This window comes from Synchytrium microbalum, assembly GCF_006535985.1.
Source record: "Synchytrium microbalum strain JEL517 chromosome Unknown SmJEL517_scf0007, whole genome shotgun sequence".
In the NCBI taxonomy this organism is placed as follows: Eukaryota; Fungi; Chytridiomycota; class Chytridiomycetes; order Synchytriales; family Synchytriaceae; genus Synchytrium; species Synchytrium microbalum.
Window position 1 is genome coordinate 184,414 of NW_022158356.1, and position 27,401 is coordinate 211,814.

The following is a 27,401-nucleotide window of genomic DNA, read 5'->3' on the forward strand; positions in this document are numbered from 1 at the left end:
CAATGAGAGCACTGGGAGCACGCCATTCTGTTCGCGAACACACTGGGCGTACTATATCGGCATAGTAAGTCAAGTTAACTACGTGACCATCAATATACAAAAGAGAGCATTGGGAAATTAAGAGCACGCCATTCTGTTCAAGAACATGCTGGACGTACATTGTCAGCGTAGTGATTCAAGCTATCATTATGCGGCCGTCGATACGACAAGGAGTGTATTGGATATCCGCGACGCTGTTCGAAAACATAATGGGCGAGATACTTCTGCGTAGTGCTATCACTACGTGACCGTCAATACAACTCATTGTCGCCAAAGAATGTATGATTGGAGGGGAGGCATACCGGGAAGAACAAACAGGGCTTTCGGTGGCTTCATGTTGTGTCAATCCAAACAGTCAGGAATCATAATATCTCATTGAAAAGTAACGAGCTTAGCTCCCTGTGGACGAGACTCTCTGGGAGGGCATCTCGGGCATGGTCACTCGATTCAGTTGCAACGGCTATTGTAAGAGACTCGACCAACTTGTCGGTAGAAACAAGACTGCACGATGAAGCCCCACCATACTTTGCCCAGAAGTTCAGACCGAGACGGCAATATTTCAGCAATACGCCAGCCTGTTCGAAAACAGAATGGACGTGATGACTTGGACACCATTGAATCAACAGCAGCGGCCGTCAGTGGATACAGCCTCTCCAAACAAGTTAACTGCGGTGACCATATTCACAAAACACTCAGACATTTAACTAAAAAGTTGTGACAACAAGAAGCAGTGGTCTGAGTGGCATCGCAGACTGTCAATGCCTGCAGCGCGTTCCTTGATTGAAAGAATGTGTAAAGACATGTTTGACGCCGTCAATCCCCAATCTTCAAAGTTGTCCGTGATTGTAGTCTATTAACAATCAAGGCTTAAACCATAGTGGAACATCTACTGGTCCAATCAGGGTCGTGCCGTGCGGTGGGTCTAAGTGGCCACAAGATTTGTTTGCAAACTGCAAAGTGAGCTGTGGTATGATGACCAAACAAGATTTTGAAGACTACAACGAGCTTCTGGCAACTACCAGCACCATGTAGATGACCTAATGAATGGAGAAGGCTTGATGAGAACCAAGTCATCAGAGTTTGTTGAAGCTGCTACACATACCAGCTCGTGAAAGCAAGCTCGAATAACAGAGATGCACTCTTGCGAATGGTCAATGCCACTCGATAGAGCCCAGTGAAAGGACCAGCAAGCACGTATAGCTAGAACTGGCGTTGTTCCAGAAGGATCAATGAAGACGACACTGAACCATCATGAAGTGGATGATGAATCTTGACGAGGAATTCATATAGCTAGTACTGAATAAACATGAATTTTACTGAATCCGGTTGATTAGCGCTCCTCCATCCAGCAAGAAGAATGCGAATTGGAACCTGCTGCGTGTTGCTGATGTGCATTCAACAAGCATGAAAGGAGGATGGACGACACTAATACGGAATGAGATCTGTTAGCAGGGTATGTAAAGAATGAAATCGTCCATTTGCCCCGTCCATTCCCTCAATAACTGTGCAAGAAGCAAGTTCAAAAGTACCAACCTTGAATCAACGCCTTTCTTCCCAAAGCTCATTCGTTTGAACTCTTAGGATGACAGGAGACAAGCTATTCGATGCTCTTGATGACGGTCAAGGTGGAGACGACACGTTCTCCCTTCGAATCAATCAAAAGTTTGCTCAGAAATACGAAGCAAAGAAAAAGTATGAGGAATTGAGTCAATGTAAGTGTAGTATGCTTTAAGAAGGGAAAGAATCTGTTTGAAACTGTATTTTATGATGATCTACGCTTTTGTTTATGTTGTTATTGCTTTGTATTCGTGTTTCTTTGCTACATCAAAACTGCAAAAAAAAGACAGTCCAGCTAGATCTCCTACGTGCGCTAACTCCAACACACACTAAATTAGTACGAGACAAGTATGGAGATGTGCCTATCAACGACGAAGACGAGGAGACAGACTCGGAAGACGATGAAGTCGAAGATGAGGAAGGAGAGCTTGTGACCCCTCCCATCGACGCTCAAATCCTAAAGACTATTGCCATGATCCAAGCAAAGGATCCCAAAGTCTATGAGCCGGAAAACAAGTTCTTTGATGGTATGTATCATTGGAGTTTGGGGTTGTTGATCCAACAATACGATAACCCGGTTGTTTCGCTCTTGTAGAAGAGAAACTTGAAGAAGCTCAAAAGCTTTGGCAGGATAAACTTAAATCGAAAGGAGTGAGTCCACTTGAATAATCGGCGTTTACAATCAGGATATTGAATGACAGTTTTGTTTTGCTACCAACAGACAGAACGAAAGTCAATGACAATTCGAGACTACAACCGTCTCAGGCTCAAAGCTATCGCCGAGGGCAAACATTTCGATGGCGATGAGCCAGAAAATGATGAAGATGTCGACATGACGGACTTGACACATGTCGAAGAACAGCAGAAAATCAAGGATGAGTTCAAAGTAAGAGAGTTAACCTGCCTCAATAGTTCAATATTCCGCTAGCACTTTTTTCATTTCTGAAATTTACAATTATTTCATCTAGTCTGCAATCAAGAATGCATCCGCTCAAGACGATGACGACGGTGATCTTTTCGTCAGACGTGAAAAGACGCTAGAGGAGGTAGCAGATGAAGAAGAGCAGTATAGGGCATTTTTGATGGATACTTTACATTCTGTAAGCTTCAAACCAAAAAAGACGCTGGCCACATCTCACATGGCACTCAACTTTCAACGTTATAGGAGGGCCATGATGATCTATCACAATGGAAGGATCATGAAAAGACAATTTCAGATCCTAATGAGTCGTTTCTTATGGAGTGAGTCACATTGGAACTTAGGCTTTCGATTTGAAGTACGGAACTGACTGCAGTTGTTTTGGCAGATACGTTCTCAGTCGTGGTTGGGTTGAAAAAGACAAGAAAAAGATTCCAACATACGATGAAATCGTCGCTGAACATCATGACGAGTCAGATGAAGAAGCTGTTGAAGCTGCAGATGAGTTTGAGACCAAGTATAACTTCAGATTCGAGGAAGAGTAAGTGTTGTCGCTTTCAATACTTCAGAAGCCAAAAAACGAACGGTACTCACCTTGCATCTCTCTTAGGGGAGCCAACGAAGTAACCACATATTCCCGAAAAGTAGAAGGCTCAGTTCGTCGAACTAACGATGCTCGAAAGCGCCAACGTGAAGCTAAAGCCCAACGAGAAGAAGAAGACAAGATACGTAAAGCTGAAGAACTGAAGCGGCTCAAGAATCTTAAAAAGCAAGAAATCTGGGATCGATTGAAAAAGATACAAGAGATTGCTGGATTGGATGATCCGAGTGGGAATAGTAGTGGTGACAATTTCTTAGTCGCTGGATTGGATGATGTTGATTTGGAAGCTGATTTCGATCCTGAAGAGCATGATCGAAAGATGGAGGCATTGTTTAGTGATGCTTACTATGATGGCTCGGTGAGTCTTCCTCGAGGCCCAACAGAATTTTTTTCGCAGTCGAAGACTAACATGCACCACATAATAGAAGGTCGATTCCAAGAAACCTAAATTCGACGATGACATTGATATAAGCGATATCGTACCACCGGCAGATACCTCATCACGAAAAAAATCCCGTAAAGGAGACAAGAAACGTAAGCGACGTGACTTGGAAGAAGACGATGGAGAAGCATATGCTCCAATCGCAAACGACGACGATAATAGTATGCAAGTTGATGATATGGCAGGAGATGGTGGATATGAAGATGAAGCGACATATCAGGATACTGAAGTCGCTGTACCGGAAGGTGCGACTAGTACCAGTATATCAGGAAAAGCCAAGAAACCAAAGGTGAAGTTTGATGAGTACTTGGATGAGTACTACCAATTGGATTATGAAGACATGGTATGTTTACATTCACAACCTGTTCGTCAATTATTATTTTTCGTCGTCGCATATTACCCCGTCTGAATTTTTTACCTGAACAAATAGATTGGTGATCTACCAACCCGGTTCAAATACCGCCAAGTATCTCCAGAATCATACGGTCTCACATCCGCCGACATCCTCCTCGCCGACGACAAAGACCTAAACAGTCTCTACTCTTTAAAGAAGATTGCTCCCTTCCGTAAACAAGAAGCAGTAGAACGAGATAAATTAAAGTATCGCAAGAATCGACGAAAGAGGATACGAGAGTTTAGGGATAGTGTTGTTGCTAAACTCAAAGAGGGAGGCCTTGAAGAGGCTGTTGAGCTGTTGAAGAGGCCAGAGTCTTCTACTAATGATAGTGATCTAGAAGAAACAGTAGTGCCAGCAGTAGTAGAACAGAATGGCGAAAAGCCTAAAAAGAAGAAGAAGAGTAAAAAAGTAGACGCAATGAGTCAAGATATAGTAGTACAACCTGAAACTGCAGTAGTGAAAGAAGTCAAGACAAAGCAAAAGAAGGCCAAGATACATCCCACTGACGCACCACAATCAATATCATCTCCATCACCTATAAACTCATCTAATAATGGTACTACTGCTACAACAAAACAAGAACCGATGACTGCAGAAGAAGTAGCAGCCGAAGAAGAACGTAAACGTAAAAAAGCCGAGAAGAAGCAACGACAACGTGAAAAGAAGGCTGCTGAGAAACTGCAAAAGCAAACATCACAGCCAAATGGTGGTGGTAGTAAAGTATGGCCACGTAGTACGGCTACAAGCAATGGTGGTGGTGCTATTGGTAATGGTCCAGCTAGACCATCAACAATACAGCCGAGTCGTCTTGCTTCATACGAAATGGGGAATCAGAGCAAGAAGACAGGCTTAGATTTGTCAGGTCAGCGAGGACCTGCTAGTTCTGGACGGCCTCGAAGGTGATAGACGACACTTATCTGCAAGTCTTTTGTCTCCCAACACACTGTAAAACCTCAAGTATAACACCCATTTTGCAAGAAACAATAAAACAGATCAGTTTTGAGACAATGATGAGTTTTTTATAAGATTAGTGTTTAAAAGAAGGCTTTTTACATTTCCCCGTTTTATACATATGATACGATTACAAGACACACAAACAAGCCGAGAGTAGAAGTTTGATATGGGTTTGGGAAGAGTTTTTTTTAAGAGGGAGATGCAAAATGAAAACAAACAATTAGCTTTGTGCGGATGAGTGGTCTGTGTCGGTGAAGATTAAGCCCAGATCTACGATGTGCGAAAAAAAGTCAGATGGATGGAAATGGAAAGATGAAAGCAACCACATAAGCACTCTTCATCACCACCGCTCAACACCACCCCCAACCACACGACATACCTTGAGCAGCGAGTCCCATGAACCAGTGCAAAGGGCCATTCCATCACTAGAGATACCCAAGCAAGAAACTCTGTTTTCGTGAGCTGCCAAGATACCAACACGTTCTCCCTTTAGAGTATCCCAAACATTGCAATTAAAGTCTTCATATCCAGCGAAGAGGAGACGACCAGAGATGGAGAAGGCCACTGAAGTGATTCCGCAGAGAATGTTGTCGTGGGTGTATTGGTTCATTTCTCGGTCTGCACGCAAGTCAAATAGACGGCAAGAGGCGTCATCTGAGCCAGTACAGAATGCGTCTCCGTTGGGGAAGAATCTGGAAATGATAGAGTGTGTTAGAATCATTTTTGAGTGTGGAGCGAAAAAAAAAGAATCTGGATCGACATGAAACTCAAACACTCAGTCGTTTCCACACACACACAACCTCTTGCCCACGAACCCCATCCAGATTCACTTATAAACGACAATCAAATCCTATACCAAGACACTTACTGCACAGCGTTGATATCAGATTCATGACCAGTAAACGTTTGCACGCAACGACCAGTTCTTATATCCCATACTTTGGCAGACGAGTCACAAGCACCCGATACAAACGTGTTTTTATCAGGGCTCAGCGACAAGCTCATTACATCACCAGTATGGTCTGTAAACTCTAGAGTCTTCATACCCGCATCAATGTCCCACAACATACAAGACATGTCACCAGACGAGGTAATAATCTGACGATCCGAGATAAATCGACAACACGACAAGTATCCCGTATGTGCAGTCAATTCACGAGCGACTTTGACTGTTCCTTCTTTAGTCTTTAGGTTGTATATAGAGCAAATATTGTCGAGACCACCACAAGCGACAAAGTTACCAGATGGTGCGTAGGCGCAAGTCATGACCCAAGATGATCGGAGAGGGATGGCGTGGACCTTGTTTGTAGTGTATGCGTCCCAGACAATCAGTTTACCGTCTTGAGAGGCAGAGACTAGATGGCGCTTGTCGTTGGCCCAGTGCATGGCATATATTTTGGCCAAGTGGCCCTTGAGGGTTCGACGCACTTTCATGACGATACGTGGTAAGAGCTCCAAGTCTGCTGCTGCTTGTTTTACTGTTGTTTGTATATATGGTGGGGTTGTTGAGTGAGTGGCGGTGTTAGTCACTATGAGTGATGAGACTACAACAACGAAATCACAGCAGCAACGTACGTGTTGTATCGGCTAGAGCATCTCGCTTCTGTTTGATCTTTTCTTTTAATACTTCAGCCTCTTTCCTGGCTCCTGCAATGCGTTCGGCGATATCTCCCATATTGACTATGGATGTGATGAAGAAGTGTTAGAAAGCCTTCACGTAACTCGATATATTCATTTCATGCATATATCAAGACTACTCCTTGACTTTGGTGTGGGTCTTCATGGATTACTCCAACACACGTGTCGACCCAATAAGTGTGACATTGTAATTGAACCACCGCTAAAGACAAATCAAGAGAGTAATGGCAAAATATCATCACACTCACCAATATTCTTCTAAACTCGGATTTATATATAGGTAAACTTGGATTCGACCCTTTTTGATATCAGTGTCTAAAAGGGAGGGAGAATCAGATGTCTGTTGCATTTGTTCATTCAGAGTCCGGAAATTGATCAATGGAGGATATCTCCTATATAGACATGCATCGAATGCATTTGATGCCTCCTTGATTTTCAGTCTCCCCCACGTTTGATGATCCATTTAGGGAGTCGCTCCAAATTTAGTACCTGATTCTGATCACAGTGATGAAGAGCTGGAAGTCACTCTATACACTACAGCGTAATCGTGATAATAAGAGTATAGAGTGCGCTCTAATCTACTCTTGTCTCTACTTTGACGACTAATCTCTTGACTTTGGCAACCCAGCAGAGAGCAATGCGAATTCAAGATCAGACCAGTTTAGCGAGACTCACCTGATGAATAACTATAATCTATACGCGATGCAGGTCGTCAATCGCTAAAAATACCTTAGCTTCTAGAGGCTCAAATTCAGCGTCGAGATTCTTGGTTGGAATGAAGTCTCGTTGTGTCGGAACTTTTTTTGACATGCACCAAGTACGAATATGCTTCGCTTCGGTTGCGTATCGCGTCTAGGCAATTATATAACTGATCTTTTGATCTTTGAAATCACGTATATTGAACAACATTCAAGTACAGGCGAATCGACTGCGATGTCATTGCTACCCACCTCCATGTTCAGCCAATACAGCGAGGCTCACGAATTCAGACAAGCAGAAACTCCTTTAAGTGTAGCTTGAGCAAGTTTGACTGCGACGAAAGAGTCTGCGACAAGCTGCTTGCTCCACTCTGGCACGCGATGACCAAAACTAGCTTTTCAAGATGATATATTACCACCTGTTTGAGCAGGAGTAGCAGGTTCATGCCAAGATTTTCCGTAGCTTTTCCGACATATTCCTCTAACAAAGCAAATCAGTCTCCCTGTTTTTTCAAGTTGTTGAGGCCGCATTCCTCTAGTCCTTCAACAATCTTTTCATGTTCAGCAGTGGCAGCTTAAATCTGAGCTTAAAATGCGTTTTCCCGCCGCACTGTGTCATACCTGTATTAGATCAAAATAGCACAGTTAAGAAAACGACGCGAGCATGAAATGAGAAGGCACGACTTACCACGACTCCGCTTTGAGCTCTCCTACTTTAAATCCGAGCGATAAGTACCAAATTCGCGTCTTATTGAGCCTTTCTTTCGTATCACTTCTTTCTACTTGTCAAGAAACTTGCGTGAAGCGATTGTTGCGATTGTTGAGTTGTTATCAAGGAAGCAGAGGGGTGCCGATACTAAACTAAGTGAGAAATTACGCCACTTCAATGAAAATCCAAGGTCGAATTCAGACAATGTACTCACTTGCAGTCTGGAGGTCTCGCACATATTTGCGTGAATCATGAGCAACATTCTACTCCCAACTCAATACAAAAGACATGTCTCCAGATAACCGAATACCAATGATATTAATAACGCGGATAATCGTGATGTTGACAGTTTGGAATTGCAATTCAATTCCCTTAACACACCACCGCTCATCAAGCACAGAATGAATACCATCCATTTCTCCCTCGACTCGTCTGAAAGTGCCTGACATTGATCTTGTGCGTACGCGAGTTGGCGTTGCACATGGGCATCCCTTAAAGAGATCCGTTTAGAATAGAAGAGCGATAGAGGAGTTGCTGTTACACTTGAGAATCTCGGAAGAAACCGCATCAGCAGAGCGCGGAGTTGGTGATGCACTTGAACGTCTTTGGAGAGAACCTTTTACTGTGTAAAGAAATTGTTTGGGATCAATTCGCCACAACAGCACGTTACATACGAAATCGTACACCGACATGGACTATATTGGCCCTATTCACTTGATTCCTTCATATGTTGTCCAGGTCCTGCGGGTATCGTGGTCTGCTGAGGTTGCCGGGGGAACAAGTAAGAAGATGTGATGTCAACCTTCAATAGATGTAGACATCATTTCAACAGATCAAGACAAGGATGAGATAGCTCACGATGTGATGTATACAGACCTCGATGTTTCTCGAGTCCTATCGTCGGTCTTGTCCGAAACAGTTGTTGACCAACCTGGCGTTTGTTGAAAGAGTGTGAATTATGTGCAAGGAGCGAGGGGGCATACTGCGATGTACACTGGAAGTGTCTGTACGTACTATATACCTCCCGATAGCCACAGAAGAAGGTGCATTTCCTTGCCTGTCAGTTGCAAAGTGTTTCATTCGTAGAGTTTGATGGAGTGGCAGAAGCAGTTAGGTCAAGTGAATTCGCGTTACTCTGCAATTCATTTACGCGAGTATTTCAAAATGGAGCTCGTGTACAAAAGCTATCATCAATTTTGTCACTGCTGTCTTCCTCAAACTCCACTCCACCGGCGACAGCCATTGCAACAACTGCACAAAACCTTACAGTTTCCTCAGACCGACAACAGGAAGTAGGCGTAATAAATAGCTTCACAGTACATCTTTGATATCTGAAGGTCGAGGTTACTTGAGATTTCACGACATGAAATGTCAACGAAATTCGTCAAGAAACCACACAGCACGCACTTTCTGAGAATGACAAGAGGCTGGTCTACGAGGCAGTCTGAAACGCCCTCGCACCCAGATATTGAGGTACAAATTCTTATTTTTTGGTTGGTTTGAGACGGATCGACGTATTGATGGATCAATGTGACTTTGCGTCCAGCTGATGCACTCACTGAACTGAACATTGAACGCTGTTCAACTACCCGACAACAGGGTTGACATGTCAACTACATGCAGAATTAAATTGCTTCTTAGACAGCTCCCAACGATGTGAAACTATCAACCAACTCGCAACCTTTTCAAACAGAAAAGCCTGCTCAGAGCTATGGGTATCAAATCTGGTATTGTGTATTTAGAACTAGTTAAAAAAGAACAAGAATGTATACTCTAAAAAAGGTCTTTTTCTTTTCCATTTGGTGTGGCTAATGTCAAAAAGTCCCGCACTCAGACAAGGACTTAAACTAACTGAAACTTGGATTTTTTTTTGGTTTTGTGGGTTTTAAACGAGAGTTTGTCTAGACTGACACTGTTGACTTTTCACTTTCTGGCAAACAAACGAGTCCACATTCCTGTTTTCGTTCCTCCTACTTCTTGGGAATCGATTAGTTCCAACTGATTTAACTATCACCCGTCAAGTTTCAAGCAACTCACCAGACTGAGAAGAATACTGCTGGTGCTGTTGTTGCTGGTGATGTTGCTGCTGTTGTGTTTGCTGGTGACTTTGCTGCTGTGGTTGTTGGTATGGCTGTTGAGGTTGTTGAGGAGGTGACTGTGGTTGGGGAGAAACAGATTCACGAGAGTTTACGTATCCAGAATCATCTATAGAGTGTCGCTTTTCACTCAGTGGGCGTCCTTCTGCGAAAACGAAAATCGTCTCAACAAACGATGGTCATCAACGAGTGTTTTCTTCTTCTTACCTGTTACTTCGTTTACATTCTATAATAAAAAGACATGTCAGTAATCAATCTTTTCAAGTGAAAGTCAAATGTATGAAACAACTACCTTCATAGAAGGCTTTGAATAAACCCGATTCAAATTAGACTGCACATTAGGTGCCAAATTAGCTTGCTCTGCATGCTGCATTTCAGCATCAGCCATGTCAACATCATCTTTCCATGTACTATGACTATTGTTTTTTGGCGGTGTGCCATGCGGTCCTGCAACAGGTCGCGTAGCAGCAGCAGCCTCATACTGCTCTGCAGTTCCACAATTGTCCACAATGAATGGATGCGCGAGTGCTTGTTTAGCAGTGTATCGAGATTTGGGGTCCAGTACAAGCAAATGACGAATGAAATCCTTGGCAGAGTCTGAAACATTGTCCCACCATGGACGATCGAATTCGTATTTTCCGGCCATGATTTGCTTAAACAGTTCGACATTGTTTTGGTCGTAGAATGGTGGGTAGCCGGATAAGCTATTGTGAAGAAGAGGAATGTTGGCGCTTTTGAGGAAAAAAAAAGGCAGTACTTGCATCATAATTTACAGGATGTAAGTAATGACACCAAGAGACCACAAGTCAATCTCCTTGCTGTATCCTTGTCGTTTCAGTACTTCTGGGGCTAATGAATACGAAACACAAAGATTTGAGATGCTGCGAAAAGCATTGGGAAACTCTTTCATAATGTACTCGTACCAACATAACCAGGAGTCCCACACGCAGTCCTCATCAACTCATCATCATTAAAAATCTTGGACAATCCGAAATCACTAATCATAATCTTGGCATTCTTGCTCTTGTCTGATAGTAACAGATTTTCAGGCTGCAAATCAAAGAGAGTATATGAGCAAAAAAACTGAACACATCCTGCGAATCAAGTGAGAATGAGCACCTTCAAATCACGATGCGCAATCCCCAACGAATGCAAGTAGTCGGTAGCCAACAAAATCTTGAATACAATCTTGGCAGCATCACCCTCAGTGTATTTCCCACGCGACACAATGTCGTCGAACAATTCACCACCAGTGACCCTGAAAAACAAATAAGGTATCAGATTCCGTCATATCATTGCTCTTCAAGTATTCCAAATCAACAGCAAAAAAACCAAATGCTGCAAAATATAAACAACGATACTTACAGTTCCATAACCAGATAAATCTTGGAATCAATCTCATACATCTCATACAACTGAATGATATTATCATGTCGAACACGTTTGAGAATGTTGACTTCAGTTTCAATCATGGATTCTTTGCCTTTACATTTCGCCTTGTCAATGATTTTGATTGCGAAACGGTTTTTGGTCGAGCGTTCAATTGCAGTTTTCACTTCTGAGAACGCGCCACTATAGAAAGAAGAAATAGTTTTGTAAGTATTAAGCAAATGGGGGTTACGTTTGCGTCTTTTCGTGTTTGGGTGAATCACAATCAACAACGTGTTTGATGTAGATGGTTGTGACTCAAACTGACTTGAGAAGCCTCCCATAGTAACGAATTGAATATCAAAAGCAACTCAAAAATGCACACATACGTTCCCAACGTCTCTCCCAATTCATATTTAGCCAATAGTTGATCCAGTCTGTAAGGAGCCATTGTCTTGCTAAATAACCAACCAAATTTTAACAATGAGATATTAGAAACACAATGGGAAAATTTGCAATCTTCAAGCGCCCAAATGCCCTTTGTCTCTCTGCTGTGGAAACCCCTTGCTCGTGTTAATACCTGATGGTAAATCACTAAGAAAACGTGAGATTCTAGTAGTGGGGAACGGTGATACTAGATGCTATAGAAGGGAACACGTTATTGGTAGTGATTTGCAGGTTTGTGAGTTGGGCAACAAAGAAAAATTGGTAGGCGAAACCTGCTGCGCTGACAAGGCAAGTGTGATTCATCACAACCCAAACTGGCGGTTAAAGAGGGCTGTTTTCCCAGGTTGAAAGAGTTCAATTCAAGATTCATGTACGGCAAATATAATGTATTAAAAAAAGTAAACCGATCGCATATAAAACAGCCATCAGAATCACGCTTGTTTCGAAAAACACCGAACACGTCGAAAACCTGATGATGAGTCCTTACCACTCCACCGTTTCGTTCCTCGTGGTAGTTGGGATTGCGGATTCGGTCCATTTCCTGATTTCAGGACCTTCGATGGGAGGGTCGCTTACATCCATTTTTGTTGCCTCGTCTGCTCTCAAACGAAGGGACGCCCAGAACGATTGCATTTTTTAATTTATCAGCTGTAATGTATTTTAGAGACATTGAATATAGACATGATCTACATATCTGGTCCTACAACTATATTTATGCGGCCTAAAGAATTTGAAGAAAATGTTGTTTGTCAGATCCAGTCAGGAAAGATTTTGAAGACTTAACGACCACAACGATGAATTTCAGCTGGTACTCACTTCGCCTTCAGCGGCTTCACCTTCGCCTTCTTCGAATTCGCCTTCTACGTAAATTAAAGAATGTGATTAGAATAGATCGATAAACACAAATTAGAAACAGATGTGGAGGGACTGCGAACCTTCTACAAAAACAAAAAAGAGACAAATTAGCATTTTTGAAAGAACGACTACAAGGAACGGATCCCACGAACCTTCAGCGGTGGCGTCTTGATACTGCTGGTATTCAGAGACCAAGTCTATTGGGGGGTTTGGTAAGTATATGTTGGCGTCTTAATATCGTGCCCCAAAAAATCACCACTTTCAGAGTGCACAACGTACCATTCATGTTGGATTCAGCTTCAGTGAATTCCATTTCATCCATACCCTCACCAGTGTACCAATGCAAGAAAGCCTTACGACGGAACATGGCAGTGAATTGATCCGAGATACGTTTAAAGAGTTCCTGGATGGCGGTCGAGTTACCAATGAAAGTAACAGACATCTTCAATCCCTTTGGTGGAATGTCACAAACGGCAGTCTTGACATTGTTTGGAATCCATTCAACAAAGTAAGAAGAGTTCTTATTTTGGACGTTGAGCATTTGTTCGTCAACTTCCTTCATAGACATACGACCTCTAAACATGGCAGCTACGGTCAAGTATCGTCCGTGACGTGGGTCAGAAGCAGCCATCATGTTTTTGGCGTCAAACATTTGTTGGGTGAGTTCTGGGACAGTCAGGGCTCGGTATTGTTGAGATCCTCTAGATGTCAATGGAGCAAAACCGACCATGAAGAAGTGGAGACGAGGGAATGGCACCATGTTTACAGCCAATTTTCGAAGATCAGCGTCTAAATTGGGGAAAAAAAGTCATGATTAACAACGAGGTCATTCGCAACAAAGCAACCAAAAGTAACCACCACGGATCTGCGCATACTTACTCAATTGACCTGGGAATCGTAAACAAGTGGTAATACCAGACATAACGGCGGAGACCAAGTGGTTCAAGTCACCATAAGTTGGGGTGGTGAGTTTGAGGGTTCGGAAACAGATATCGTACAAGGCTTCGTTATCAATACAGAAGGTCTCGTCAGAGTTTTCTACCAATTGATGTACGGATAGAGTGGCATTGTATGGTTCTACTACGGTGTCAGACACCTTGGGCGATGGGACGACGGAGAAGGTACACATCATTCGGTCTGGGTACTCTTCACGGATCTTGGAGATCAAGAGGGTACCCATACCAGCTCCAGTACCACCTAATTTTGAAGTAGATATTGGGTGAGATTCAAAGAGATTGAAGGTTCGGTGCAAAAAAAAGGCACCAGCCAGTAAAGAGAAGTAGATTGTACTCCGACATTATTCACACATCTATTCGCTGACACAACTAATATAGCCAACGTTCTCACAACAAACTTACCTCCAAGGGAGTGTGTAATCTGGAAACCTTGTAGGCAATCACAAGATTCGGCTTCCTTTCGGACAACATCCAATACAGAGTCGACCAATTCAGCACCTTCAGTGTAGTGACCTTTAGCCCAGTTGTTACCAGCACCGGATTGACCAAACACAAAGTTGTCTGGACGGAAGAGTTGACCGAATGGACCTGCACGGACCGAGTCCATGGTACCGGGTTCCAAATCTACAAGGACAGCACGTGGGACATATTTGCCACCAGTAGCTTCGTTGTAGTAGACGTTGATACTATCAAATGATTATGGCCGTTAATGAGATTTTTTTGGTGCGCTTATGCGAAAACTTGCCATGTTGATAGTAACGTACCGTTCCAATTGGAGATCAGAGTCTCCGTGGTATGTACCAGTGGGGTCAATACCGTGTTCGTCTGAGATCACTTCCCTATGGACGAGTTTGAAATTGTGTTTAGCATATCGCTCCCATTTTTTTGTGCATGCGACTTTGCACGGCATTAACGAGCCAACCAACCACCCCATTCCCGACACCGAATACGATGTTCATTCAATCCCATTCCATGTGTATCAGTACATAGCATGGAATAATGATGCAATAATCCCATTTGATGGTCTCCCTCCGTCGTCATTCCACCGTTTTCAACCTCCCCAACTGAAACGCGCTTATAAAATACAGAAGCAGAAGCTTACCAGAACTTGGCACCAATCTTTTACCATTACGTATGATAATAAAAGTTAGTATTAAATTCCTTTATCCATTTATTATATCAGTTTTTACCTGGTTACCACATTGCTTCAGAAAATGATAAAAACGTGTGAGATGTTGATCAAGCGAAAACAAGAAGAACAACGGCAGGATAACAAGAACGATAAATATAATACGTACTCCAGTTTGAAGATGTACAATTTCTCTCATTTTAGAAGTCTATCTATAACAGAACGGTTGCAGTCAGAATTCAAATGCGAAATAACTTGTTTTGGGTGGAAAACAAGAGCATGAAAGGAATAGAAACAAGGTCGATGCAGGCAGTATCAGGCATTGCAATGATGACTTACGATGTAAATTAACAGGAATATAAGATTCGTACTCTAGTTCCGAGCTGTTCTTGTTGTTTATCGAGTGTGGTAACAGGGAGGAAAGAGAGAAATGTTTGATCTGGCACCGCGTTCGCATGAATCTTAAAAATAGTCGGGTATTTTTAAACAGGGATTCGATTGAATCTTAGACCTAATTATGCCTATCATGCTCCTGAAAGGATCTTCTCCTTATCGACGCGTCCATTCACAAGCATCGTCGTGCCCTACCACGAAACATGTATTTTTCAACAATAAATTACGAACCAACTTCCAGCAAAATGAGAGAGTATGAGGAATGTTACAAGACACGGCCGTATACGCAAATGCAGACCTCAGCACGTATTCCCTTTTGATCAGCTACTTCTTGTACTCCAACCACTGAAACACTGCCACCACCTGATGAAGCTGCTTGACAAGCTTGACACACCGCACTCATAATATCAGGCTTACAAAATACTCGAGAGAATATCGGCCTTCCATTAGCATGTTGGAGTTTGGCGTCCAGTGTTGACAAGAGCTCAGAGACGCGCTCACCACCATCACCATCTAGTTCAAATTTGAATTTTTAGAGCTTTACAGACTTGGTATGTATCTGAACACATACCTCGAATAAATCCAAAAGCGACCACTACTTTACCACATTGCTTTACTGAGATAGTTAGTGTGCATCCGTGTCCTTTAATGGTTTCGTCTACGAAAGTGTAGTTTCGGTTCCAATCATTTTCTTAATCTTGGATGAAAATTCAATCTTACCTGAATAAGCATTCATAACAACACTACTGTCTTCTTCGTCCTCATCCTCTCGAACATACGGCTTCTGACAAATGGCCTGTATCTCGACACGACAATCTCGTGGCAATACATCTACCACCAAATAGCAAGTAGGCACCTCTTCATTCTCCATTAATGGTTTAATAGACGTGATATACTCGAACTTCGTAACGTATACCACACGCCATACTACATCTTTTTCTAGCGACGAGTTCATGGCACTAACCACTGATTTCAGATTCTGGACTACTTGAAGACATTCTTGATGGAGCGATGCCGGTAGTGTCATAGTATGAGGCGTTAAACCAATTTGGCCGGCGATGTAAATGGTGTCGTCTATTTGTGTAGCTTGGCTATATGGTCTACGAAAAAGACGCAACGCTTGAAGCATGAGCAAAAAAGCGATGACAGACGTTGCGCCTACATGGCCAGAACCTGACACTTACCCCACATTCGCAGGTGCCCAGTACGAGATACTTTGCACATGCATACTATCTCGGTGCTCCAGCTTGGTGACAGCGAGACAATCGATCTGGATTGATTTACCGTCGGCCAAGATGCCTTGAACCGTTACTCTAGAAATGATTGCGTTTTAGCCAGGACCAAAAAAACATATGTTGGAGTCGGGATATACCTTGGAGACGGGTTAATCCCAAAGTACTTTTTATACACAGCATTCATACGTGCAAACACACTCAAATCCTTCACAAACACGTGCATCAACACGACATGCTGGAAGGTCAAATCGTCTTTGCTGAGCAGAGTGGTGACGGTCGACATCACATCGTCCACTTGGTCGTCTATTGTCCCCGTCTCGGAAGAAGGTGTCACTTGGCCGATTGCAAGATATGGGTGTATCGAATTTACTGTTGGTGTGACGGGGATGGTTATATATGATGTATTACTAGGTGGCTAAGGATATGAGAGTGGGGTGAGCAAAAAGAAGCGAACTCCCGGACTGGGCATCAGCTTTACCTCTGCATCAGCCTCATTATGTCTAACATCTACAGCCTGTACTGAAAGCGCTGCATTAAGTATCTGCTCCCTAAGCTCACTCGTAAGCCCAAACGTCTGCTTCTCCTCAACATGTGCCCGTTTGCATTTCAGGTACGCGACAGGAGCAAATGCGTCATCAGAGTGTATAACCACAGCTGTCTCATCTCTATCGTGAAGTGCGAAAAAAGTCAATACAACCAAATCGTTATTGGGAAAGGGCCTCGAAGCTTACAGCACAATCCGTTTCGAAAAGAGCGGCATGTCAAGAGTAATGGTTTCGTATTCACCACCTTCTCCACATATGTGCATGTCATAACGAGCGTGCTACATTGTGGAAGAGATGAGTCCATGATTTCGAGCAATCGATTGACCAGGAATCGGACTGGCTTTTTGAGTGCTCACCATATTCACAAAATGGCTCTGTAGTTCCCGTAGCGACTTGCCTAGATGCCGGGTATCCAAGCCTTAAAGCGATAACGATTGAAATCGATTAGATACTTTTCCATAAACTTAGAGGACAAAAAAGCCTAAAGTTGTCCTTTGGACGTTACCCATAGCAGCAACTTTGACCAAAACACACTCCATCCCAGCGGCAACCATATCACCAAGCAGCTCCTGTTGATCACGCCTCCACAAGTACGCATATGAAGTGAGGTCCAGTCTTGAGCATCTAAACAGGATGACAATCCTGTCACTTCGGCTTTTATTTGGCAACTGCCATGTCAGAGACTTACACTCCTTCAACCCTCACTCTCTGATAATTGCTCAGTATAGCACCAGACGTGACACCATCCACATTCAGTTCGAGCTTGACTTGATGCAGTAATTGATACAGGTCTTCGACCTCATCACCATCCTTTGGTGTGTATTCCGATCCAGTTGACATGGAAGCTCCTTGTATTTCTCGTCGGAAGAGAGGCAGCGACATGCATTCCGCGTAGAGAGGAATGATATCATGTCCTACAGTCTGGAACATGTACGAGTCCAGTTCGTCGTCATCTGATGATCGAGGAAAACAGAAGTGAGCTTGAGATGTCGAATGTTTACAAAGATAAACACGATATTGAACATAACTGGACGCGTCCAATTACATCAATAAAGAGCATTTTGAGCTAAAATCACGAGTTTACGTACCAGTTGTACTCTTTGGTAGCAGATTTGCCAATGCAACAATTTCATGACCATTAGCAACAGCGTGTAGCAAGCTGAAGAAGGAGTCCTTGCCACCACTACCTAGATAAAGTATTGTAAGCTACATGCCCATTACTTGACCGCTTCCATAATCTCAAGGAGCTAACTTGCCTGATTAACGCAACCAATCTCATTCTAGTCTCTTGCTGGATAAGAAAGTGTGGACAGGATTCATTAAACAATCATGTCCGCTGCACGATTGAACATATTTCCTACGAGAATGTACGTGCATTTATTCTCTGCTTATCTTCTCTGTGGGACATATCACATTCAAACTCAACCAGACCTCACTCTCTATTATTTGATAATCGTTTAGGGCATTGACAGGTATGAAGTCTCGTCTAAAAGGAGCTCAAACAGGTCATTCGCTGCTCAAGAGAAAGGCTGAGGCCTTGACGAGAAGGTTCAGAGAGATTGTCAAGAAGATTGACGAGGTACTCGTTATGGATTGCGGCTGATTACCATGGATTTCCTTATCTAAATTATCTATTTCAATACCTACAATGAACAGGCTAAACGAAAGATGGGAAAAGTCATGCAAATCGCTGCTTTCTCATATGCTGAAGTCATGTTTACGGCTGGAAATGATGTTGGGTATGTGTATACTCTGATTCAAACACTCTGATTGTCAATACAACCTAACCCATATACGCATTCCGTCCATGAATTATTAGATATATGGTTCGTGAGAATGTCAAACAAGCACAAACCAAAGTCCGTTCCAAAACTGAGAACGTGTCTGGTGTACAATTACCTGCGTTTGAGATGTTTGTTGATGGTCAAAGTGGTACGTATTACATAACTATGCTGTATATGCTTCCACCCTCCACGTGTGTCTTTTTGCTCATGGATGTAAACCTCCAACTCACGAATCCCCGCCACACCACCCATTTAGCCTTCGAACTGACCGGTCTTGGCCGAGGAGGCCAACAAGTCCAAAAATGCAAGGAAACATACCAAAAAGCCGTCGAAGTGCTAGTCGAACTAGCATCCTTACAAACAGCCTTTGTAATCTTGGACGAGGTCATCAAGATTACCAATCGAAGGGTGAATGCCATTGAGCATGTAATTATACCCAAGATTGAAAACACGATAAAGTATATTATATCTGAACTTGATGAGATGGATCGGGAAGAGTTCTTTAGGTCAGTACATTTGTTGATTACGAGGCACCTTTTTTTCGGTGTTGTCGAGTCGTATGGTAACCAACAGGATGCCTTTCTGATAGGTTGAAGAAGGTACAAAACAAGAAGAAGAAGGTCAAGGAGGGTGAAGATGCTGAACGTGAAGCTCGGCAAGGTGAGTTTCTGAAAGGTCTTGCATACAAAATGATATTATGCTAATATTGTATCCTTGTAATTAGCTGCTGGAGATTCCGGATTCTCTTCCAAGGAAGCTGCCGCAGAGACTCCCAACATCCTGAATGAATATGAAAAGGATGAAGATGTGATTTTTTAGATGTTTGCATCTTTGTATATAAAAGTTTGCTCTTTTGATCCAAATATGAAAGCTGCATTTGATTCTACGTCAGGGAATGCTTTATTGCGCTGTTGGCATTTGGTTGTAGTTTTGGAGGGTCACTACATGAAACTTAGAGGGAAGTCACTATACGAAACTGCTTTACCTCATGAAACCCCAAAAAACGTCCAGATCTGAAATTGACTTCATGTTTGGGTTGAAAAAGAGACTACTTTTTTGCCAGTTGATAAAATTGGTTCTTTCACAAAATACTATTACAGATAAGCATAAGCAACAAAAGAGAGCAAGCACAACGAGTCATATATTCCAAACCACACATCGTTCGTTAATAAAAAAGAATCCTTGTTCTAATTCTATGAGTGATGCGATTGGGTTAGATATGTAAGCCGGTAGGAGATCATAGCATACTGGCCAAGGATGATTCTTCCAACTCACGCAGCTTATTGAGCACCCCTCTTTTCAATCTCGTGGACGACAGCTCGCTTGACAAGTTGAGCCTAATAAGAGACGAAATGTGTTATCAACCACCATGTAAGCTTTTCAATATACCTGTTGTCTTCACCCTCTCAACTTACATTAACAGCCGTCTTTGCATACGACATGCCAACCTTGGCCGCAGCAACAGACGGAACCGGCGCATCACCAGCAATACGACCCAACTCAGATACAAGGGCCTTCTTTAACTTGTCATCTACTTCTTTACGGGGAACGAGCCCAGCACGTTGTACTGATGACGATGCCTGGTTTACTGGCAGACCATGACGGACGTCCATATGAGCGATTCGAGAGATAGGCTGGTTACCACCTGCTACTTTGGCCAGTTCGGCGTGTACACCTCGTTTAGCGATTTGGGCCGTGATTGAGACTCGGGCGGCTGCAGTTGCTGCTTTTGATTTTGCTTCGGATGGGTCGGATGGTGTCAAGGCCTGTATTTATGGAATGGGTTTGTTGTATGTTGGGATGTTGGGTTTTCGTTTGGTGGGTAAGGTGCAAGATGCAACGGACATTATTGAGATTATTGATACAACGAGTAGGGTGGGTGTAGAGGGAAAATAAAGAGTAGAATCCCGTAGAATAATATAGTAAGAAAATGAATTGAGGATGGAACTGTTAGTATCTATCATGGATCTACCCGAAACACGTTCACCAATATTAAATCCAAAACATTTCATGTACCTGTAATTCACGGACTACATTCTTTCTGACATTGACTTTGCCCCTTTTCGTGATCCGGCCCCCAGAGACCCCAAGGACGTGACGGCTGACGACCTTTTTGACTCCATCGGCGCCCAGATCGTTGATTTGAGAATGTACTTTTGTAAGGGTGTCTTTATAGTCTTCAGACTCGCGGGTCTTCTTGGGCGACTTCTTAGTGCCATTACTGGGACTGGGCGATGGTTCCTTGACTGCTGCTGCTTTTCCCTTTCTGGTTGATGGCATCCTTGTCTGGTTTCTGCGTTATAATTATGTGAGTGGTTGGGTGTGTGGTGGTTTTGTTTTGTTGGTGAATGGTGACGAGAGGAATGAGCCAATGAGCAACAACGTACAAGTCGAGGCAATGTTTTATTCACGTGTGATATCGCAACGCCCTGAAAGTGGTGGTAAACAGAAACTTGACTGAATCAATAGCGCTACCTTATTATGAAACCATTCTGAAACACATGATCTCCATACTCTACGCGTTTTATGCAATGAGATCTTGTATATTAACGTGTTTCAAATACCCAAAATAAATTAGAAAATGTTTATGCCGTTGGAGATGCTGCTGCTGAGGCACCCGAACCTGCACAGTAGGGAAAAAGCTTGAGAATTGGACCTAACGATAACCAAAACCTGGACAATACTTACCAATACCAGTATACTTTTTCAGCACGACCGATGCAATAGCCAGTAGGATTCCAACTACGACCAGCAAGATCATTAGTAGGAAGATCTTGTCGGTAGCCATCCGTCTGTAGAGTAAATCGTGATTGTAAGCCCCAGTATTGCAACAAGGCAACGTTCTCTTTAATCTCGTACCGAATCAGAACACGTAATTGCTTGTCAGCCCTCTTGAGATTGTTCTCGACTTGATCCACGTCAGCATCAATGTTTTCAATCTGCTCAGTCTGCTTCTTGAGCTCTTCGGTGATGTTGCCTCCCATCTATACAGGATATTGATATAAGAAACCTCTCGCAATGTCGTATAAGCCGGTATCGAATGTTGTCGGTCTGACCTGAATAGTCTGCTCAACAATAGCCTTGGTACGGCTTGTAGCAGCAAGCGACTCTTCTTGTGTTGCAAGAGCCTGGGTCGTAACTTCCTTCGCAGTCATTTGATCCACATCTGTTGCGAAAACGAATGACTTTAGCCCAGCTCGAGAGAAAAAAAAACGACGACTAGCTGCAAGCTATTACTTTTCGGTTTAGGAATCGACTCTGAATCAGTCGCCTTTTCGGCCCAATCGATATCCTGCTGCAGTTTCGTCATTTTTGTCCCGTATTCAGTAGCCCTCTCATTCCATTTCGCTGCTGATTCGGCAGGCAGGTCTCGAATCTCAATAAGAATCGAGCGGTGGGCTTGACGTGCTCTGGTCAATCGATTCTTAAGATTGGAGCATTTCTAGAGATATATAAAAGGCAATGAGTATGGATAATATGTTGATCTGATCTGGGAAGATACTCACGTCCAGTCGCTCTACACCGCGTAATTTCGAGACTTCGGTTGTCAAAGCCTTTGATATAGCGTCTAGGAGGTAATCGATTTCCTCCGCGAACTCTTCGATATCTAAAACACATGCGATTAATGGTGGTCAAAATACGTCAAATGTTTGTCGTCAAGAGGGGAATCTGATATACCAGACATGGCGTGATGAAGACGTTATCCAATAAGTAAAATTAACACTTTAGATATGACGTCGTCCTTCCTCTTCCAATCGTCTTCCGAGCCTTTCAATATTCAATAGCTTTCTACTTCACTACACGCAACGAAAAACTTACGCAGCAAGCAATAGCAAAGCGTAGTCGTAATATCATGGCTGCCTTCCATAGCATATAGGACACCATTCCGTAGTGGCAACTAGCCTGGCCATCCATGTCTATAGCGACCGATTACTCGAATTCCAATGGTCTTCTATTTTGGCCATCTTCACCACGAACAAGAACACCGAAAAATGTGGACAGTGGACATCTAATTGGACGTATAATTAATGAGAGAATTACTTGCGTGTCTGCATTGGCTCCATTCCTGGTAAATTGAAAGACATTTGAAATTCATCATGAAAGTTGGATCTATTCGACCTTTGAGCTAACTACCACGTTTACAAATTAGGATAAGGATACTGCTACAAGGGATAAATTACATAAATTGTATCATGTGGATATCGTAGGTGAATGGAAGCTAGTTGCTGGAGTCAGTGAAACATGTAATTTGCCATTGCGTTTGAGGGAATCTTGCTCCTTTGATTCAAAAAGCCTGATATATTCATTGATATCTATAGCTATGGAACAAGACGGACGAGATATCCATGTCGGATTGAATAGCAGTACATGTCGGTAATGAACGTCGACATGCAATTCAGATTCGCGTCCCTTTTTTGCTAATCGTCCAATCTCCCACAGAATCCAACTACCCCAACACATGCTCCACCGTGTCTCGGTAATCTACTATCAACAGCCAAATAGTAGAGCGCTGCAGTACCTGTCTCTGCAGCCGTTAACTCTGGATCCTCAGATACGGCAACACGCTTCGCCGGCTTCTACAAGGCAAAGGGATTTAAATAGGCGGTCAACACGCATGTTTGAAGATAGGCAAGAACTGTTCATTGATGATCATTTGGATGGTGTTTTGGCTGAGGTATGTTTGTGTTGCAATGGCAAAAAAAGTATGCGTAGCAGCCACTCAATGTTGACAACCTTTATATACTTAGATCAACGCATCTCTAGACGTTGAACGGCATCTAGTCGATATGGGTCTCAATGAGTGGTATCCATACCAAAGGATTGTTGAGAACCTAAGTAAAGTGGGTTCATGGATTGGAAGCCGGTTGCATCCACTGCATATGCTGCTGGTGTACCCAATCTCTGGGTTGGTGCTTATGGTATACATGATACTGGAAGCCTGTACGCTGCTTCTAAATACTCGTGTGCTCGGCATGAAATCGTGGAGAGATGTATCTGTCACAGGTATATTGAACTTTTACTGTCCTGTTTTTCGCAAATCTCAAAACTTTTTCTACTTTCGTTCCAGGTCAGCAAATAGACCTTCGCATCCGCCAACTGGTATACTGGCCATGGCAGTATCTTTTATGGCGTAGGAAGGATAGAGAAAGCAAGTTGAAGCCTGAAGGACAAGCTCAATACATTGGGTTCGTGACCTCGTGATTTTCATTTACGACAGTTTTTTGGCCATCTTAAGCAAACATCATCTCATTTACAGATTTTACAATACTGTGTGGCTGGTTGCTAATGACGTGATTGTCGGCATTGGACTTGGTGCTTTCGTCATTGCCAATGCTGATTTCTTGTCTGAAACATTCATCAAGTGTCTACAGGTAATAGCTCTCGCTTCGAATATCCAACATCTTGCTCAAAGATTTTTTGCTCTGATAGATTTACGGGATCGAAACAATCAAGAGCATGGTCGTATGGCTCATGAGTTGGCCAGGTGGGCTGAAGCTCAATAGCAAGCTGGCCAAGTTTCTTGGAGAGTTGTTTCTATGGCTTATAGACTTCTGGAGTGGTATTTGTTTTGCTTCTTCTCGCCAAAAAATCACATCCAAGTACTAAAGCATGTTTTACTGAACCTTTTCAGGTAGCCTACAACCTCTGGAAGCATACCTCCCAACATACATCCGATATGCTGGTCTTTCCGGAACATTGGGCGCATCATTCATAGTCTCACTAGCTGCAGACTTGCTCAATGTGACAACGCTGCATCTGTATCTGTTCTATCTCGTTGCAGCTAAACTGCATTCGTGGCAAGTGAGCGCCATAATGTCGCTTTTCAACTTGTTTAGAGGTCAGTACGAAGATTTAGATCAATGTTGGTTGATCTTCAAGATGATTCCTAAACGGTTTTTTTGGGTTAGGCCAACGCCAAAATCCTCTCCGGAAACGTGTAGACGCTGCCGAATATGACTTGGATCAGTTACTACTTGGGACGATTCTCTTCACGGTGTTGATCTTCTTGTTTCCAACGGTAGCTGTTTATTATATGCTATTCTACATCGTGAGCGATACGCTTTTGAGGTCAATCACCTTTATCTTGTTAATTTCATTTCTTGTAGAGTCGAATGGCTGTAATCTCACTACATGGATTCTGTGATATCGCACTCGCAATCATAAATCACTTCCCGTTGTTTGCGATCATGTTGAGATTTAAGGATCCGGGACGTTTGCCAGGTGGGTGGTTCATAAGGCGCAAAAAATACCGTCGTCTGGCCGTATATACTCAATGTCTTCCACTCTCTCTAGCTGGTATCCGTTTCAGGATAACAAGTGCTCTAGATGGCCTGATTCTAGAGGTGTGTGTGTGTTGAGATACGCATCGTGAAATCCAAACTCATCATCTGATTTTTCCTTGAATTAGAACGTTCCTATAGGGCTGAACACCATATTTTACCAGGTAAAGCTATTCAAGTAACGTACGGTGATTTGAGTTGACAGAGTCCAAACACTGACGATTCGTTTTCTATAGTATTGGCACCTTCTGACTTTGTAAGTCGTGATAACTGTTTCGCTTACGTATCTTTTTTTTGCATTGACGCCGTCCTTGTCTATTTCAGGTTACAAATCAGGGTCTTCTCTTGGGACATTATTCGCTCGTCTCTCCTGGGCCTTCATATTCAAAGACTACCAGCGCTCCAAGTATGAACAAAGACACATAGGAATATTTGGACTGTATTCCAAATGCTGATATGACACATTCTTCTAGTACCCATCTCCACCACGAATGACACGATCTGCAACATTTGGCGACATTCACCAGTTTCTTGCCAGTCTCTAACTGTACACACACATGCATGCATGCATTCATCAGCATCATTCGTAACTTATTGATTTCTAGTTAATAATCACATATATTTCATATATCTTGCTGGATTCGAGGGTTTCAGACGTTGGGTAGTTGGAAATTAACCAGCATGACCACACACAACTCAACACAACACAACACAATACAACAGACATGAAATATTCGTTATCATAACTTACACTCTCATTGTATGCGAAGAAAGAAAAAACTATGTACAAGACAAAAGTTGCATTCACGTCAGTCCTCTAGCTCTAATTGTGTCAAAAACCCGATTTATCTGAAAACTCATCATCTGCAGCATCATGATCTGGGTATGAATGTCCTAACAGCAACGAATTCAAACTCAACCTCAAACCCCTCCAAATAAAAGACAAATTTTAAACTTTACCTCAGAATGTTCTCCATGAGTATGACCTGCGTCCTCAGGCGTCGTGGAGCCCGAGATACGTTCCAATAAGGCATCACAATGCCGATGCAATGGAGTCAAGAATGTCCGAGATGTAGACTCGATGTGGGTTTCAGACCAAACACCCATCTGCACAAAAAAAGGAGATCAGACCTAAGGGATACTGGTTCACGACACTCAGCACCACAACAAACCTACAATATTCTCATATGGTGTATCTCGCAACAGCAGATAAAGATACAGATTGATAGTATGCATCAGCATGCTATGCCGTTCCATAAAGACTTCTCGTACATCGAATATAGTCTTGTCTGGCATCGTAGTACTCCTGTATATGGATTCTCGAGGATCCAGGAGGATGACGAGGAATGTGTTTGTAAAGATGCTGCTTCCAAATGGTGATGGCTCCTGCGAGAAAATCAATCTGAGACTCAAGCCTAAAGGAAACCAAATTTGGTTGTGGCCGTACCTGACGTTCATGCTTCACAGCTAACGCTAGATGTACCTGATCCTTTAAAACAGCTAGAATAGCAGTCTGTACTCCAACAAAGGGACTGCTTTCCAGTAACGCTAACAGGATGTAGGATCTAGCTGACTCGTTCAATATTAGGAGAAACTTTTTAAAGGTCGTATACGCCAGATTCCGATATGCGGGCTCTGGTATCGTTGCAGCAAATACCAAGAGATTCTATTGATAAGAAATCACGATCAGCAAAAAAAAAGCTGCGAGAAGTCCTGAATACTGACCTGGAATGTTTTCAGGTAGATCTCATCAGGTCTTCCATCCTCGAACTGGTCTCTCAAGTCCGTACGTTCTGCGAGATACTCGAGAACGCGTACAGCTTTGCCAGCCATTCCAAAATGATCTTCCTGAAACCTGATAAACCCAACAAAGTGTTAGACAGAGAATGCATTTCTAACTCGATACGTTTTTTTGCGTCATCTACCTATCGAGCTGCAAGCAAATGCTAGTCAAGCACTCATCCAGCACCCACTCCAGCGACGTTACCGAAGGCAGAAACGACTCAAGCGGATACTTGTAATCCAGAGCCAACCCAATCAGACATAGCATTGACTCTATATCTGTAGCTTCCTTGATATACAGACTAGCATCCAATCCGATAGTAGCGAGCTCGTCCTATAACAAGGCAGTTCAGGGTCAAAAAAGATGAGAGAATAGACGAAACCCCACGTCTCACCAAAAGCTGTTTAGCAGAATCCGTTAATCCTGTCTCTACAAGAGTACCAACAGTGCTCATAGAGTATTCGGCAATCGACAGACCCAGAGACATTTGCCTAGTTTCTTGTTTTGATTTCTCCTGAATGTCATACGACATTTTCTACACATTGTCAGGAGAGCAAGGAATGAGACCAAAAAAT

At 43.0% G+C, this 27,401-nt stretch overlaps 9 protein-coding genes across 9 annotated transcripts; 3 read left to right on the forward strand and 6 right to left on the reverse strand.

The window, feature by feature from the left end:
- Positions 1 to 1,621: 1,621 nt before the first annotated feature.
- SmJEL517_g01900 (uncharacterized protein) lies at positions 1,622 to 4,858 on the forward strand (the record flags this gene model as incomplete). The annotated part of the gene is made up of 10 exons (XM_031167828.1): positions 1,622 to 1,751; positions 1,935 to 2,123; positions 2,192 to 2,247; positions 2,318 to 2,482; positions 2,565 to 2,696; positions 2,762 to 2,838; positions 2,904 to 3,056; positions 3,126 to 3,474; positions 3,542 to 3,901; positions 3,989 to 4,858. The coding sequence occupies 10 exons, from the start codon at positions 1,622 to 1,624 to the stop codon at positions 4,856 to 4,858; spliced, it is 2,481 nt and encodes an 826-aa protein (XP_031026113.1).
- A 309-nt stretch (positions 4,859 to 5,167) lies between these two features.
- Positions 5,168 to 6,584, reverse strand: SmJEL517_g01901 (uncharacterized protein; the record flags this gene model as incomplete). Its single annotated transcript, XM_031167829.1, has 4 exons — positions 5,168 to 5,179; positions 5,289 to 5,601; positions 5,778 to 6,387; positions 6,485 to 6,584. 4 exons carry the CDS (start codon positions 6,582 to 6,584, stop codon positions 5,168 to 5,170), a joined length of 1,035 nt encoding a protein of 344 aa, XP_031026112.1.
- A 3,293-nt stretch (positions 6,585 to 9,877) lies between these two features.
- SmJEL517_g01902 (uncharacterized protein) lies at positions 9,878 to 11,869 on the reverse strand (the record flags this gene model as incomplete). The annotated part of the gene is made up of 9 exons (XM_031167830.1): positions 9,878 to 9,924; positions 9,992 to 10,195; positions 10,258 to 10,276; positions 10,343 to 10,754; positions 10,824 to 10,899; positions 10,974 to 11,100; positions 11,170 to 11,308; positions 11,416 to 11,622; positions 11,808 to 11,869. 9 exons carry the CDS (start codon positions 11,867 to 11,869, stop codon positions 9,878 to 9,880), a joined length of 1,293 nt encoding a protein of 430 aa, XP_031026115.1.
- Positions 11,870 to 12,577: 708 nt separating this feature from the next.
- Positions 12,578 to 18,257, reverse strand: SmJEL517_g01903 (uncharacterized protein; the record flags this gene model as incomplete). Its single annotated transcript, XM_031167831.1, has 21 exons — positions 12,578 to 12,586; positions 12,682 to 12,725; positions 12,873 to 12,917; positions 13,000 to 13,509; positions 13,600 to 13,917; positions 14,079 to 14,362; positions 14,441 to 14,515; positions 14,779 to 14,795; positions 14,867 to 14,881; positions 15,497 to 15,711; positions 15,770 to 15,856; positions 15,919 to 16,298; positions 16,383 to 16,511; positions 16,571 to 16,848; positions 16,912 to 17,098; positions 17,165 to 17,256; positions 17,335 to 17,396; positions 17,484 to 17,602; positions 17,667 to 17,931; positions 18,067 to 18,165; positions 18,200 to 18,257. 21 exons carry the CDS (start codon positions 18,255 to 18,257, stop codon positions 12,578 to 12,580), a joined length of 3,288 nt encoding a protein of 1,095 aa, XP_031026114.1.
- A 50-nt stretch (positions 18,258 to 18,307) lies between these two features.
- Positions 18,308 to 19,581, forward strand: SmJEL517_g01904 (uncharacterized protein; the record flags this gene model as incomplete). Its single annotated transcript, XM_031167832.1, has 7 exons — positions 18,308 to 18,345; positions 18,440 to 18,557; positions 18,635 to 18,717; positions 18,798 to 18,910; positions 19,019 to 19,268; positions 19,352 to 19,422; positions 19,487 to 19,581. The coding sequence occupies 7 exons, from the start codon at positions 18,308 to 18,310 to the stop codon at positions 19,579 to 19,581; spliced, it is 768 nt and encodes a 255-aa protein (XP_031026109.1).
- Positions 19,582 to 20,042: 461 nt separating this feature from the next.
- Positions 20,043 to 21,042, reverse strand: SmJEL517_g01905 (uncharacterized protein; the record flags this gene model as incomplete). Its single annotated transcript, XM_031167833.1, has 3 exons — positions 20,043 to 20,099; positions 20,178 to 20,528; positions 20,779 to 21,042. The coding sequence occupies 3 exons, from the start codon at positions 21,040 to 21,042 to the stop codon at positions 20,043 to 20,045; spliced, it is 672 nt and encodes a 223-aa protein (XP_031026108.1).
- Positions 21,043 to 21,347: 305 nt separating this feature from the next.
- Positions 21,348 to 22,447, reverse strand: SmJEL517_g01906 (uncharacterized protein; the record flags this gene model as incomplete). The annotated part of the gene is made up of 7 exons (XM_031167834.1): positions 21,348 to 21,385; positions 21,451 to 21,554; positions 21,622 to 21,746; positions 21,819 to 21,928; positions 22,000 to 22,204; positions 22,269 to 22,369; positions 22,441 to 22,447. The coding sequence occupies 7 exons, from the start codon at positions 22,445 to 22,447 to the stop codon at positions 21,348 to 21,350; spliced, it is 690 nt and encodes a 229-aa protein (XP_031026111.1).
- A 228-nt stretch (positions 22,448 to 22,675) lies between these two features.
- On the forward strand, positions 22,676 to 25,588 carry SmJEL517_g01907 (uncharacterized protein; the record flags this gene model as incomplete). Its single annotated transcript, XM_031167835.1, has 16 exons — positions 22,676 to 22,831; positions 22,913 to 23,006; positions 23,082 to 23,136; positions 23,203 to 23,437; positions 23,511 to 23,766; positions 23,831 to 23,948; positions 24,020 to 24,134; positions 24,193 to 24,322; positions 24,395 to 24,601; positions 24,672 to 24,811; positions 24,870 to 24,984; positions 25,057 to 25,106; positions 25,172 to 25,207; positions 25,280 to 25,299; positions 25,368 to 25,449; positions 25,517 to 25,588. 16 exons carry the CDS (start codon positions 22,676 to 22,678, stop codon positions 25,586 to 25,588), a joined length of 1,881 nt encoding a protein of 626 aa, XP_031026110.1.
- A 272-nt stretch (positions 25,589 to 25,860) lies between these two features.
- Positions 25,861 to 27,358, reverse strand: SmJEL517_g01908 (uncharacterized protein; the record flags this gene model as incomplete). The annotated part of the gene is made up of 7 exons (XM_031167836.1): positions 25,861 to 25,866; positions 26,004 to 26,150; positions 26,220 to 26,429; positions 26,491 to 26,709; positions 26,769 to 26,898; positions 26,969 to 27,159; positions 27,221 to 27,358. 7 exons carry the CDS (start codon positions 27,356 to 27,358, stop codon positions 25,861 to 25,863), a joined length of 1,041 nt encoding a protein of 346 aa, XP_031026117.1.
- Between the last annotated feature and the right edge of the window lie 43 nt (positions 27,359 to 27,401).